Here is a 15,000-nt window from a genome sequence, read left to right on the forward strand (position 1 = left end):
GCGAGAGAGCCTTGAATTGTGGTTGTAAGGCTTTATTAAAGGTTTGGAAGTGGATTCTAACATTTTACTTGATTCTCCACTGTTGAAGGGAATTAGATTGTCTCACATTTTAGAGTTTCATATTGGAGAAAAACATTTGTGTATTTTTACTAGTTTATACTTCATTTACATTTATCAGTAACCTACTACTACTACTACTACTCGTACTACTACTACTACTACTACTACTACTACTACTACTACTACTACTACTACTACTACTACTACTACTACTACTACTACTACTACTACTACTACTAAGAATGGACGAACTGAGTTAAGGATCTAGGGAGAGAAAGAGTAAAGGGAAGGGAGAGAAGTAGAGAGAGAATGAGGTCAGGCTATGAGTAATTTGAGAGAGAGAGAGAGAGAGAGAGAGAGAGAGAGAGAGAGAGAGAGAGAGAGAGAGAGAGAGAGAGAGAGAGAGAGAGAGAGAGAGAGTAGGATTTCCTGGTTTCTTTCTATCTTTCCAAATCTCACAATAATACCAAGTCAGATTTTGTTCATATTCAGCCTTCAATCCTCCTTCATGTCGTCGATCAGGACACGGAAAGGTGAAGTGATTAGCGGGGTTTTGTCGTTGTGTGAGCTGATCTGCGTGGATTGGGTGATTCTGTCCTAATTGGTGTAATTGGGGTCGTTATCTGAGGTCGTTTGTGCTCATTTACTTGTTTTGGTGTTTGTTTTGGTCTGATTTGTCGCGTTATTTGTTTTTTATTTTGCTTGTTTTTTTTTTTAAGTTGGTGTTTTTCCCTCTAATTTCCGTCTGTCTGTTTGTATGTCTGTTCTGCTAATATTTCTATCTGTCTATCCGTTTATTTATTTACCTGTCTGTCTGTCTGCTTGTCTATTTGTCTATCTGTCTGTCTGTCCGTCTGTTTATTTGCTTGTCCGAGTGGCTGACCAAGTATTTGACTGTATGTCTGTCTGTCTGTTTGTCTTTTCTGTTTGGTAGTCTGTATCTTTGTATCTGTCTAATCCGTCTTCTCTGTTTGTCTGTCTGTATGTCTTTATTGTCTGGTTGTCTCTCTCTAGCTTTCTGCCTTTCTTTCTGTCCGTCCGGCTGTTCGTTCGTCCATTCGTCACCCTCCACCCACCCCCCCCCTCCCTCTCTCTCTCTCTCTCTCTCTCTCTCTCTCTCTCTCTCTCTCTCTCTCTCTCTCTTTCTCTCTCTCAGACCCTTGCTCAGCCGTTTTTCCCCCTCCATGAGGTCCTTCACCCCTCGTTCAGAAAGGTTTCCCATCCACGGTTCCCTCTCATCCACATTATTCGGCTACTTCTTCGTTTCATTCATCTCTGTTTTTTCCTCTCGCTCCCTCTTTATCCCCTTTGTTACGCGGGACTTCATTTGTTATTCTGACTTACTTTGGTCTACTTGTTCATGCTCATTTACTTATTTATGTAAGTTACGTGGATCTTGCCTCTTATTCAGTTGACTTTGCTTATAACAGTAATATTAGTATAATTTGTTGGGTTTCTTTCTGATTTGATATCGTAACTTTACTTTTTCATCTTCAGTTTTAACCTATGCTTATCTTTAAATGTTCCTTGATTTGCTCCTGATTGTATTTATTATCTGTGTTATTTTTAGTACTACTTCATAATTTTCTTCTTGATATTTGTAACTTTACCTTCTGTATCCACTTATTTTTAACGTGTCCTCTATTCTCGTTCCTCAGTACAAGTATCAGCATCAGTATTAGTGTCATTTCAAAGCTTCTTAAATGACACACGTAACTTCACATTCCCTATACATTTATTCATGTTTGCAGGTCCTGTGGTTGGCTCTCCGTCAGGCAGGTGCTCCGTCTTCCCGCAGCCTGGAGGGTCGGCCAAGGCATCGCGCGGAGTCAGCCGAGTGTGCATCTTGCGAGGAGCTGGTGAGTTGGTGAGCTGCGGCTGGACGAGTGCCAGGCGTGCAGGAGCGAGTGACGGCCGTGTGCGGGTAATGTGGTGTGTCGTGCGGTAGTAAACAGCTGACTTTCCGCACACGACCGCGCAGAGCTGCCCTAAGTCACGTCCGCGCCCTCCTTCTCTCTTCCAGCGTCGTGTTTTATTTCGCGTGTCATCCAGCTCGGAGACCTCGCTGGGGCAGTCGAGAGGAAGGTTGTTCGGGGGGGCTTTAGTGCCGCTACTCCTGTGTCCTCTCGTCCTTCAGGCTTTGTAGTATTGTATGTGCTTGTGGTCCACCATCAGCACGACGGGGAGGAGGAGGAGGAGGAGCAGGAGGAGGAGGAGGAGGAGGAGGAGGAGGAGGAGGAGGTGGTGGTGGTATCATGGTCGGAAGAATCTAAAAATATATATTTCTCTCTGTCCTCCTACAAGGTTTACAATATTGTACATGTTTGCGTTCACTAGAAGGAGATGGAGGGGAGGAGGAGGAGGAGGAGGAGGAGGAGGAGGAGGAGGAGGAAGAGGAGGAGGAGTAAGGAGAGGAGGAGGAGGAGGAGGAGGAGGAGGAGGAGGAGGAGGAGGAGGAGTAAGGAGAGGAGGAGGAGGAGGATGTACGAGTACTGGCCAAAAAGATTAAAAAGTCCCCTTTCGCTTATACTCCTCCAGGATCTTATATGTTTGTGTCCAGTAGCAGAATGAGGCAGAGGAGGAGGCACCGCGGTCATCCTGCAGGCGGCAACATATGACACCCTCGCGGCAGTTTACTCAGCGGCGCGGCTTAAAGTTTGCCAGCCGCTGTGTGTTCCTCGACGCGGAAATAATCAGAGCTTATTTCGTGGAGCCATTTGCATAACAGTTCGGAATTCAATTTGCATATGGTGTTAAGAGGAAGACACCGCCGCCCTCCCCGCCTACTACCACCCGGCATTTCCACAGGGACCCTCGTTGCTGGAAGGACCGAAGTAGCGAGAAGTAGACTCCCAAGGCTCGCGTTGTCACACTTACCTGAAATTCTTGGGCTATATTGTAAAAGGTTTTCTTCTCTCATATGTTCTACTTGTATTTTCAGAGCCCACAGAGATGAGTGGTCATGTTCTTGTGGGTGCTTTTCTTAATACAGGATTCTCGTTCGTATTGTCATGGTTATCTGAAATTCTTGGGTTATATTGTAAAACGCTTTTCTCTCTCATACGTACCGTTTTTCAAAGCCAACAGAATTATTGTTATGTTCTCGTGGGGTGATTTCCTTAAATAATATTGCAAGATTCTTTTAAAATTATTACTTGTCATGAAAATAACCTTAAAAATTCTAGTGTTTTCTACTATTACTACAACCTGTTAAAAGTTGGCAAGGTAGGAAACTGAGGGGCTTGAGATTGTTCCCTCTTGTTCACTACCACGAGTACTCAGGTTGGGATGGTCGCTTGGCAATACACGTGGCGTTTAATTTCGCATTTCCTTACCTCTGTTTCGCAACTCTGTAATGTGTAATGTGTTCACCGGAGCGTGTAACACCTGGGGTGCACGTTCTCATTAAGTGTGTGTGTGTGTGTGTGTGTGTGTGTGTGTGTGTGTGTGTGTGTGTGTGTGTGTGTGTGTGTGTGTGTAGGTGGAGTAAATCAAGTTCTGCCCAAGAAACAAACTTCGTGTACTTAATAATACCTGAGTTTGGACGCTAATTAGAATATCTCGCGTATCTGAAGGTAATGTTTGCACGCGAGTAACTCTGAAACTCATCATCTCATTTCTTTATATGCATGCATGGAGGCACGCATTAAATCTCTCTCTCTCTCTCTCTCTCTCTCTCTCTCTCTCTCTCTCTCTCTCTCTCTCTCTCTCTCTCTCTCTCTCTCTCTCTCTCTCTCTCTCTCATTACCATTTGCAAGGCACCCAACACGAGATCACCACCACCACCACCACTTCCACCACCACCAAACAACAATAATGAACTCCACAGCACTCAGCGGAAGACCTGGGTGGAGGGTGGTGATGTGGAAGCAGGTGGCGGCAGGAGGACTATATAGATGCGCGTGTGGAGGAGATGAGTCCCCGGAAATGGAGAAGGTGGAAGGAGAGGGAGCGAGTGGAGGGTGTATATCGTAGTGGTGCCAGGTGGTTGTGTCGGTGGATCAGGTGGAATGTATAGGTGAAGGTTCACAGGTGGCTGGCAGGTGGCTCGCGGCTTCTTCACTTTACTCCTCCTCCTCCTCCTCCTCCTCCTCCTCCTCTTCCTCCTCCTCTTTCTATTTTGATGTGTTTGTACCTTTCCTTTTGTATTTTTTATTTTATTAATTCACTAGGCATTTCATTCTCTTATTTATTTATTCACTAGACATATGATTTCATCCACTTATCCACTTTCTCATTCACTACTTATTCGGTCTTCCACCCACTCATTCACTAGTCATTCAATTCTCTCATCCACTCATCAACTACTTATTTCATTCCCTCATCCACTCATCCACTAATCACTTCATTCTCTCATCACTCATCCACTAATCACTTAATTCCCTCATCACTCATCCACTAGTCATTTCATTTCCTCATCCATTCATCCATTAGTCAATTTATTCCCTCATCTACTCATCCACCAGACATTTCATTCTCTCATCCACTCATCCACTTTATAAGTTTCTGTTTAGTATCTTACTCCATCCACTAGTCATCATTTCCTTATCCATTTATCTTCCTTTGAATATAGTTTAGTGTGTCACTCATCCAGTGTTCATGTACTCATCTCACCTTCTTCATACTAATCTCGTAACGCTTTCATCCTCTTAAAAAAACAAAACAAGAGTGATTATTCTCTTTAAGTAGTTAAGTAATCCTTTGGAGGTCGCGTTTCGTGAAGTAATAGCATACGATTATTTACGTTTTTTTTTCATTATATTCCTCTTTTCTATGTTATAATTGTGTTCCCTGGGAGATGATATAGAAAATGGGAGATAAATGTATATGAGGCCTCCCCTTGGACATCGCTCGCAACACCTTATTAGTTTTATTGCCTGGGAAAGGGAATTTTTATATTTTATGGCCGAAAAAAATGATTATACAGGTGTGCCATTAACTCATACTGCTGTGTTTTATCTATTTATTTATTTATTTATTTATTTATTTATTTATTTTTTTTGCGTGTGTGTGAGATTATTGGAACGTTAGAGTTGGTGCTGGTGGCGGTGAGCGTAGTAGTAGTAGTTGTAGTAGTAGTAGTAGTAGTAGTAGTAGTAGTAGTAGTGGCAGTAGTAGAATCATTATCTTAAAGTATCACACCACCACCACCACCACCACCACCACCAACAACAACAACAACAGCAGCAACAACAACAACAACGACGACGATATTTATCACCACCACCACTATTACTACTATTTAATGACTACTACTACCACTACTACTACTACTATTACTACTATCACCACCATCATAATCACTACTACACCCCGCAATAATACCCTTACCACTTCTACCACCGCTATTTTCCTCCTATAGCTCAAAGAAAACAAAACACTAGCGAGAAGAGCGACGGAAGAGTCCCCTGGCGGAATCACGTGACACACCCACCTCACGGTCACTCTCACGCAGTAACCCGTGAAGGTGGGTGCCTGCTTTCCTGTGTCTCGGACTAATTAACTGCTGTACGCTTTCCCCTGCTGTCTAGTGCTGCCCAGGGATGCCACGGGTATTGGAGAGCCTCGCGGTGGCACTGAAAGGTAAGGGAGTCGTATGATTTTGGCGCTAAGTGTCTGGTTTGTCTAATAGTCGTAAGTGAGAATTAGGCCTTTGTTAAAAAAACGCAATGCCCTCTCACCACCATATTTCCAAGGCCACAGTAATGATTAGCCTGATTCTCTAGAGTTTTTCCTCCTGTTAATGATATAAAAGTCTCGTTACGCTTTCACAACAACCACAAAAACATTAAAAACTCGTGGTACTTAACTAGAACCTTTTGAATGTAGTGGAGGTGCTGCGCAGAAGTGTTTCAGAATGTTGGCGCCAAGTGTTTGGTTCTCTCATCTACTCCCTTGCGTGAGTTTAGCTGGTTTGTGTTGGTTGACTTGATTTTTCGGTTGGCTAGGTAACTGCATTTATGTAAAGGAGATAGTTTAACAAGCTTCTGACTTGTTTGCTGTATGGTTTAACCTGATTTACCCCCAATCCCCATCCTTTCCCGCGCGAGGTGTAACGGTCTCCTCTTACCTCCCCCCCCCACCCCTTCCTCCACGTACTAATTGGTGATTAGCTCGTTTTTGCTGCGTACATCACAACATAACTATGGATAAATAGTAGGGTAAGTGTCTTTATTAAGCCGCAAATCTTCCTTCCCCGCGATGTGTTATCAGATCAGTTTACACACTATTGATAATGCCTGCTATTGGGTAAAAAGTGTAAAAATTATGCAGTAGTGCAGGGAAGTTAATAGGAGGTTAATGAAGGAATAAATATAGGTTTGTGCGAGTTATGTAAGACTGATAACCTTCAATCCCAGGAGCGTGCGAGCATAATAAACCCCAATAACACGCTATTTATATCACTACAAGTTCAGTGAGAGGAGTGTAAAATGACATGATAGGCGTAATAGCAAAGACAGGATATTCGGAGGTCACTGAAGCATTAACATAGATTACTACAGGTTATGTAAGATCAATAACCTTCCCTCCGCGGCTAAATGGCCCTCCACGCACTCACTGTATTGCGGGGTACTTAACGAGTATAAAGGTACGTAATATGGTCAATGAGGTGGTGATATAGAATTGTGAGGGTTGTGTGACGTCAAAGATAACCTTTCTACCGCACTCTACGTATTTTTTTTTTTTTTTATGCACTCAGTGTATTGCGTGTTATTAACAAGGTTATATAATAGCGGAAACAAGAGGTGAGCGACGTGGTGATGTAAGTTGGTGATGGGATGGAAGGCCGGTACCCTCGTCTACCCCCACTGTATTGTGTGTTATTTGAATGAGTGTTAAATTATATAACAGTGAAGCGAGGTTAATAGGAGCTAGTGGTATAGGTTTGTGTGGCAGGTAAGCGCGGCAACCTTCCTCCCCCGCAGCATAGTCTTTGGCTGCATAGTGGACCCGCGTGCCCAAGCCTGTGACGTCACGCTGGGATCTTAACAAGCACTTACACTCATCCGGTTACTTGGGCGTGTATCATTGTCCACTCCCCCTCCCTCCCTCCCTCCCTCCCGGCCGCCTTGCTCCATGCGTGCCATAAACCCGCCTCCATGTTATTCAATGCACACTCAGATGGTCTTCTTGTCAGCCCGTGTCCTTCATCCTTCTCTGAGTGACAGATGAAAGGGGATAGACTCAGTGATCAGGTGTTGAGTCATTATGGAACTTTAAAAAACATTAGACAAATTTATGGATGAGGGTGATAAGTAGAAATAGGTTTGCTTCACACTGGGACTGCCACGTGAAGGTCCTGATGTTTTTTTTTTTTTGCAGCCTATCTTGTTTTTCTTACGGCCTAAAGTTTGTAGACCGAATGTAGGCAGGTATGTTTTAGGTGAAATGCATAGGTAAGGATGTTCTTCGTGGAAATAGGCAGCCATGTTTTTTATACTCTGTTACGTATGCGCCTGATGGCTTCTTTACCTTTTCTTATTTTCTTTGGTTCTCATGTTTTTTTTTTCGGTTTTCGTTTTTTTTTTTTTAGGAAGGAAATAATATGAAGATACTAAGGCTTGTAGATACTGCCAATGCTAAGAACTGCAACACGGGGTACTATTGATGCTTTAAAATGTAGTGCGTGACTGATAATATGGTTTAACAATGTTTTTCCTTACCTTTCCTGTTACTAATGCGATGTTGCGGCGCCATAATATCGATCAATCAGTCAGTCAGTCAAATCTTTTTACTCGTTCTCCGTTATGAGTTTTTCTTTTCTTTTTTTTTTCGATTTATTTTCCATGTGTTTCCTCTCCAGCGGTCCTGGTGTCGTATTTTTGCCCGCGCCGCCTCTCATTCTCTTTCAGCGTCCCCAGTCATATCGGTCAGGGTTTTCTTATTTTTACTTCGCATAATGCATCTGAATGGACGGCGATTGAAAGCATTAAAGTTCTCTCTCTCTCTCTCTCTCTCTCTCTCTCTCTCTCTCTCTCTCTCTCTCTCTCTCTCTCTCTCTCTCTGTGTGTGTGTGTGTGTGTGTGTGTGTGTGTGTGTGTGTGTGTCGTAATTTATTTTGACTGAAAATCCGAATAATTACAATCTTAGAGAGAGAGAGAGAGAGAGAGAGAGAGAGAGAGAGAGAGAGAGAGAGAGAGAGAGAGAGAGAGAGAGAGAGAGAGAGAGAATGATTAAAGGCACTCGTTAGGTCCACTATTGCAGTGTTTCAGTTTCGTCTTTTCATTTGGGTTTAATTTTATGTAATTCAGCTGAAATTGTATGCATGTATATTTCTCCCTACGATTTATTTTATTATTTATTTATTTATTTATTTTCAGGCTTGCTCGCTTTATTTTTTGTTTGTTTATGCTATATGATGTTTGTGTGCGTGCGTGTGTGTGTGTGTGTGTGTGTAGTCGTGACTCATGCACAAATAGTAATTACATATATATTTTTTATTATTTTTTTAAAGGGGAATGTTTGGTGGTGGAAGAGGTACACGTGTTTAAGATACTACACCACACACACACACACACACACACACACACACACACACACACGCACAAAGGTAGAAAAGACCTGGCGCGGTGAGGGAACTTTAAGAAGGCAGCATCTGTGATTGACATGAAAGCGTGAAGGGAATGTAATTTATGCTGAGGAAGATGACAGGCTCACGTCGCAGCTTCTTTGGCGCCCGGAATCCACTGATAACAGCCGGCGAAAGGAGGAGGAGGGTGGTGGTGGTGGTGGTGGCGGTAGTGGTGGTGGTGGTGGTGGTGGTAGTGGTAGAGTGCAGCGAATCAAGTAGGAAAGTAACTGGAAGATGAAAAGCGTTCCGCGGAATAAGGATTAGTTTTTGGTGTGAGGGAGGAAGACAGGGAAGAGGGAGGGAGTTCAAGATGCTGGTATCTGAGAAAGGATGCGAGGAGGAGGCAACCAGAGAGAGAGAGAGAGAGAGAGAGAGAGAGAGGAGAGAGAGAGAGAGAGAGAGAGAGAGAGAGAGAGAGAGAGAATGATCATATAAATTGAAAAACTTGCTATCTTTTATCCATAGTACGAGTCGTCTCAGGATTTTTACTACTGAAGCAGAGGTAACACCAGAGCGGACAGATAAAGGTTAGCGCTCATCTGGGGAACGCTGATTGCTTCTCGTGGGAGTTTTTTCACCAGCACTATTATATACACTCAGATAATCCTGACGTGCATTAAAAAAAAAAAAAAATGATAACGGAAACAGCTGGTGACATTCTGATTCAATTGATTCGCTATCAGATTGTTATCAAAGGACAGTTGATCAAAGCAATGCCCAGGTTTGAGTAAATCCTTTTGAAAAAATTGTATACCGCTCGATAAGGTTTCCCTCGCGGCTTGCGCTTCCTGAAATAGAATAATTCCATGTGGTCTTGCTCATCGCAATTATAATAAAAAGATAAATAAGGTATCACTTCCACATATTAAGTCTAATCCTGTTTTCCAGAACCAGAGAGAGGAATAAGCACGTTTAGTTTCAATGTATCGACTGGTACATTGTAAAAAAATATGAAAATGATAAAAAATATCGTTTCTCTTAATAGATTCAGTTGTTTTTGGCCTTATTTGAACCAGTTTGGATATGAGTAAATATGATATCGTTTCCATAAATCTCTGAAGTTACTGCGGCAATTGCCTCATAGGGTTGAAAAAAATTACAACAGGGCAGTGAAGCCCTTTGTGATCCTCTTGGCCTTGTGGTTTGGTTTGAGGTTAGGAAAAGAAGGAATAAGACATCTTCATAACACCAAACACTATTATATTTCTTCAAGCTTCATATGCGAGAAACAAGGGCACATCCTTAACTAAACCAAAAACTTTATTATTTCTTCAAACTTCATATACAAACAATAACAAAGCATATTCTTCATAACTAAGCCAAGCACTTTATTATTCGTTCCATCTGCATATGACCAGTTATCGCATTAAATCAAGCAAATCAACCCCTCATTTGTTGTTTGCATAATGAGGTCACCATTGTATCTATTCCAGTGGACGTGTCATCGTTATTTCCCGTAAGGGCATTGCGTCTTTAGTTACGAGAGGGAAAATGGTTCTTTTTTTCCCTCCGCTCGTCGCATTCCGCTGGCTGGTTCTCGCTGCAGCCTCACTGAATTATTGGGAAAACTCAAGGTCGCCGTTCAATTTTTTTCTCCCTTTTGTTGTTGTTGTACCTTGTATTGTGTGTGTGTGTGTGTGTGTGTGTGCTCTTTTCTTTTAACTTTTTTTCTGTTCATTATTCCGTTCTGCATTGTCACTTTCTCTCTCTCTCTCTCTCTCTCTCTCTCTCTCTCTCTCTCTCTCTCTCTCTCTCTCTCTCTCTCTCTCTCTCTCCTTTTATTTTTTACGTGTCTTTTCCATGTTTTCTATTGACTTTATTTTTGCGTTTTTCTTTTTCTTTCTTTCTTCTTGCTCTTGTTTTTCTTCTTTTTCTGATGTTGATGTGTTGCTACATTTGTATTCTTCCTCTCCTCTCTTTTCTTTCTTTTATCTACCTTTTTCATCAGTGTATTTTCTGCCTTTTTTGTTTTACTTTATTGTTGTTTTTGTTTATGTTATGTATTGTTACATGTTCACTTATTCCCTTCCTCCTTTTCAATTCCATTCTTCCTTTTTTTTCATTTTTTTCCTACATTTTCTCTGTTACTGTTATCGTTCCCACCTTCATAAATGCGCTCTATTTTTCTTGATTTTCTTTTCTTCTCTGTTGTTGTCCTTATTCATATTAACGTTGACATGTTACTGGCTGTATGTTCTCCATCTCCTTTTCCCACAACTCTTACTCAGCTTTTCTTTTTTTTTCCCCTACCTTTTTCTTTGTGTTATCTCCATTGTTACTTTATTTGATGGGCTATAATTTTGCTCATATCACCCTATACATTTCCGGCTTTCATTATCCTCATTGTTACTTTGTTGATATCACGTACCATGTTTTTGTGCATCTCGTGTTTTTTTTCGTTTTCATTCCAGCTGTTACTCTTGTTGATATACCTGTAATTTTTCTTGCAGGGCAGCCTCAGGAAATGGGTGTTTTTCTTGCCTCAGTACCGTTCACACTGCCCACGGGGAGGCGACACGTGGTGGTGAGTACAATGCTGTATATGTATAAGACTGTACTCTCTTCTATACTTAATATTTGTATTTATTTGAATGTAACTACTGAGATTGTCCTCTTCCATTACGTGTATTAGTTTCTTGGAGTCTACTGTCGTGCACCTAACTGTTTATTGGAGAATTGTGTGTTGGGTAAGTGTGGAGAGAAGAGGAAGGGTGGATGTACTGCATAGAGATTACGTGGGTGGATGGGTGGGTGGTTGAATGGTTCGTGATGGGTGTGTGATTTCTAGAACACGGTGGTTGGGTGGATGTAAGGTACAGGGGGAGAGGAGGGCGATTATGTGGATGAGCATGTGGGTGGTGGTGGATGGAAGATGAAGGAGCAGGATGGGAGGAGGAGGAGGAGGAGGAGGAGGAGGAGGAGGAGGACGACGACGACAAGTGGGTGTTTGTGCAGGCGAGTGAATGCTTTTCTGGAATGTGTGGACGGTAGTGTGTGGTTAAAAGCCGGAGATGAAGGAGAGAGTGGGTGTTTTGTGGCCTGTGAGGGCGGTGGATGGGTGGTTAAAAGTGGTAGTTGAAGGGGAATAGTGGGTGTTCTGTGGCGTGTGGGCAGTAGATAGGTATTGAGGAGAGGATAGGTGTCTTGTGTCGTGTGAGGCTGGCGGGTCTGTAATGAGGAGCGTCAGGTGGGTGAGTGGCACGGCAGCATCACGCTTCACGACGCCGGCTTAGTGGTGCACATGTCGCTTCCATCCGACGGCGGGAAAATGACGAAGGTCGGCGGGAATCACGTAGCGCTTGTTGACAATGTGACCACGGCGAGGCAAGGCGGAATGAACGCTCCTCCTCCCCCCAACACTCCCCCACCCAGGCAGTGTCCCGCGGTGTCCCCAACTGTCCCAAGCCGACCTACACATCCCCGGCAGCGCTTATGGCCCGCGTCCAACTGAGTGTGGGTCTGTGGAAACTCTGCCGTCTGTGCGAGTAATAATCTGGAGGTGGACTGAGTAGCGTGGTCTGTCTGTCTGTCTGTTTGTCGTACTAGGAAGGACAGGGGAGGACAGACAGCATTCTGCATCTACCTCGCCTTTTCCCGGTATTTCATCACGACGCGACATTCCTCAATATTCCCCGCTCACTCTCACACTCTCACTCTCTCTCGCTCATTCTCTCTCCTCTCCCGCAGTATGTTGATTAACTTTCCCCGTTTCCGTCGTTTTCATTCTCTTTTATGTGTATCGCACGGAGGCTTTGCGGTGATGGCTGAATATTCCCCGCCCCCCGCCCGCCCGCCCGTCCGCCCGTCCGCCCGCCCGCCCGCCCGCCCACCTGCCTGCTGCCGCTGAGTAAGTTTGCATAAGTTGTCCCGCGTCATACTGCTTCAATTCGCGGTGCAAACAGGATTGCTTGACGTGTATGTGTCTTGACGGCTTATTATGTTTGTGCTGGGTTATCACGGCGCCATGAGAGAGAGAGAGAGAGAGAGAGAGAGAGAGAGAGAGAGAGAGAGAGAGAGAGAGAGAGAGAGAGAGAGAGAGAGAGAGAGAATTAGAGACAGTCTGTGTGATGAAATAGAGGTGAGAATAGAATATTAATTATATGAGTAAGCAGGAGAAATCTGGAAATGTAATTGTGTGTGTGTGTGTGTGTGTGTGTGTGTGTGTGTGTGTGTGTGTGTGTGTGTGTGTGTGTTTTATACGTACTTCATTAATTTCTTCTTCACATTTCACTGCGGTTGATATTACTGCGGCATATTAAACTTAGCTTTTTTTTGTTTTATTGTTGTGTTATGTGTTGGGATGTATTTACGATACTGTAAATGGTAATGTTGACGATGATAATGATGATGATGATGATGATGATGATGATGATGATGATACGTATGAAATATAATAAGTTTTACAGTAACAGGAAACAACAATAGTACCTCCACCAGCACTACTACTACTACTACTACTACTACTACTACTACTACTACTACTACTACTACTACTACTACTACTACTACTACTACTACTACTACTACTACTACTATACTACTATTACTACACCTTTTCATTCTTTCAGGCTCTAGTGACACTGATCTTTGAGGAATCCTCTTCCTTTACAATTTTTTCTCGTCCTTTCCAAATCCTTCCTCCTATTCTCTTTTTATCACCAATCTTTCTTCCTCCTCTTCTTTCCCTCCATCACTCCATCACGATTTCTTCCTCCTCTTCCTCTATCACCGTATACCTCTTCTACCTATGTTACCGCCTCCTCCTCCTCTTCCTCCTCCTCCTCCTCCTCCTCCTCCTCCTCCTCCTCCTCCTCCTCCTCCTCCTCCTCCTGTCATCTTCCCAGCCTCGCCCATCTTTCCTTCTCCCTTCATCATTCATCACCTGCCTTGAATAACGTGGATTATCTTGTAAATGCTTCGTCATCACCACTATCGCCAGGGTGACCAACGGGGCCCTTCGCTGCTGCTGCTTTATGTAATACCTCCTCCTCCTCCTCCTCCCCCTCCATCTTCCCTATTTACAACTTCTTTACTTTGTTTCGCGTCTTATCACGTCCATTCTTCTTTCCTTCCCTCTCTCTCTCTCTCTCTCTCTCTCTCTCTCTCTCTCTCTCTCTCTCTCTCTCTCTCTCTCTCTCTCTCTCTCTCTCTCTCTCCATGGCTTCTTCCCTTTGCCGTATTTTCCCCTTTCACCCTTCGTTGTCTCCCATTCATCCTCCTTACTAACGGGAATGCTACTCTCAACACAACAATATGGTGACAGTAATAAGTAGTAGAGTGCAAATGAGAATGCTATAACTTTGAACAGCGAGGCAACACACACATGAACACAACACATACGGCAACATACACAGCAATACAGTAATGCAACACTAATTAGAACGCCACAAGGAAAACAGTGCAACACTCACGTCAACAAAGCGTTTACAACACCACCAGAACAGCAACAACAAGTAACACAACACTGATAAAAACACCGAGACTCTAAGAAAAGCAATGCAACACTCACATGAACGCATCACCTGCAGCAACACACCAATACAACTACAGTGATAAGTAACACAGCACTAATGAGAACACTTAAAACTGGGAACAACACTGCAACATTCACGTCAACACAGCACACACAGCGACACGATAGGAATAAGAGCTACACATCAGCACACCCACACATCACCACAGCGGATGAATACCGATGAGTACCGAGTCACTGGGGTCTGAGAATGATGGCTTTTATTTCTCCCAGGAGTAAGGGAAAGGCTGGGTAAAATTGGTACTTCCAGTTCTCACTCCAAAGGGACTATTTTCTTCCAGTCTCTTCCTCTTCCTCTCTCTCTCTCTCTCTCTCTCTCTCTCTCTCTCTCTCTCTCTCTCTCTCTCTCTCTCTCTCTCTCTCTCTCTCTCTCTCTCTCCATCTTTCCTGCTGTAGTATTTTTTTTCTCTCTATCTGTTTCATTTTGTTTTTGCTTTCAAACTTTTTTCGTTTTCTTTTTTCTTTACATATTTCTTATGTATTTCTAACTTTATCTATTTATAATATTCTATTCCTTTATCTATTTCTGTCCTCCTATTCCCTTTTTTTTATTTCTATTCCCCTGGCTATTTCTAACCTCTTTCCTTATTTATTTCTAACCTAACTTCTAACCTTATCTATTTCTAACCACCTCAAATAGCATTTTACCTCTCCCCTCCTCCGTCAGTCCTTCAAAACACACTTGTCTCTCCTTTTCTCCCTTATCTTCTTCCCTTATCCCTTCCCAGCACTTCAGACATCTCTTTTCTTCCCCTCCCTCAAGCACACTCTTCTTTCTACTCCTCTTCGTCTTCCACCCACAGAGCACCCCTTCCTTACCTTCCTCATGTCCTAT

At 43.2% G+C, this 15,000-nt stretch overlaps 1 protein-coding gene across 4 annotated transcripts in view; it reads left to right on the plus strand.

Annotated features, from left to right (window-relative positions):
- The first annotated feature begins 5,301 nt into the window (after positions 1 to 5,301).
- Positions 5,302 to 15,000, plus strand: part of LOC135089705 (uncharacterized) — a 256,573-nt gene continuing 246,874 nt past the window's right edge. The window contains exons 1-2 of one of the 4 annotated variants that reach the window (XM_063985637.1): positions 5,302 to 5,643; positions 11,083 to 11,156. Coding sequence is in view for 2 of the 4 variants with exons in the window: in XM_063985636.1 (XP_063841706.1) it covers positions 5,604 to 5,643; positions 11,083 to 11,156 (114 nt within the window). In the remaining 2 variants the exon portion in view is untranslated. The remainder of the gene's footprint in view (positions 5,644 to 11,082; positions 11,157 to 15,000) is intronic. The other 3 variants (XM_063985639.1, XM_063985636.1, XM_063985638.1) reach the window with 3 other exon arrangements.

Source organism: Scylla paramamosain, chromosome 33 (assembly GCF_035594125.1).
Source record: "Scylla paramamosain isolate STU-SP2022 chromosome 33, ASM3559412v1, whole genome shotgun sequence".
Classification (NCBI taxonomy): Eukaryota; Metazoa; Arthropoda; class Malacostraca; order Decapoda; family Portunidae; genus Scylla; species Scylla paramamosain.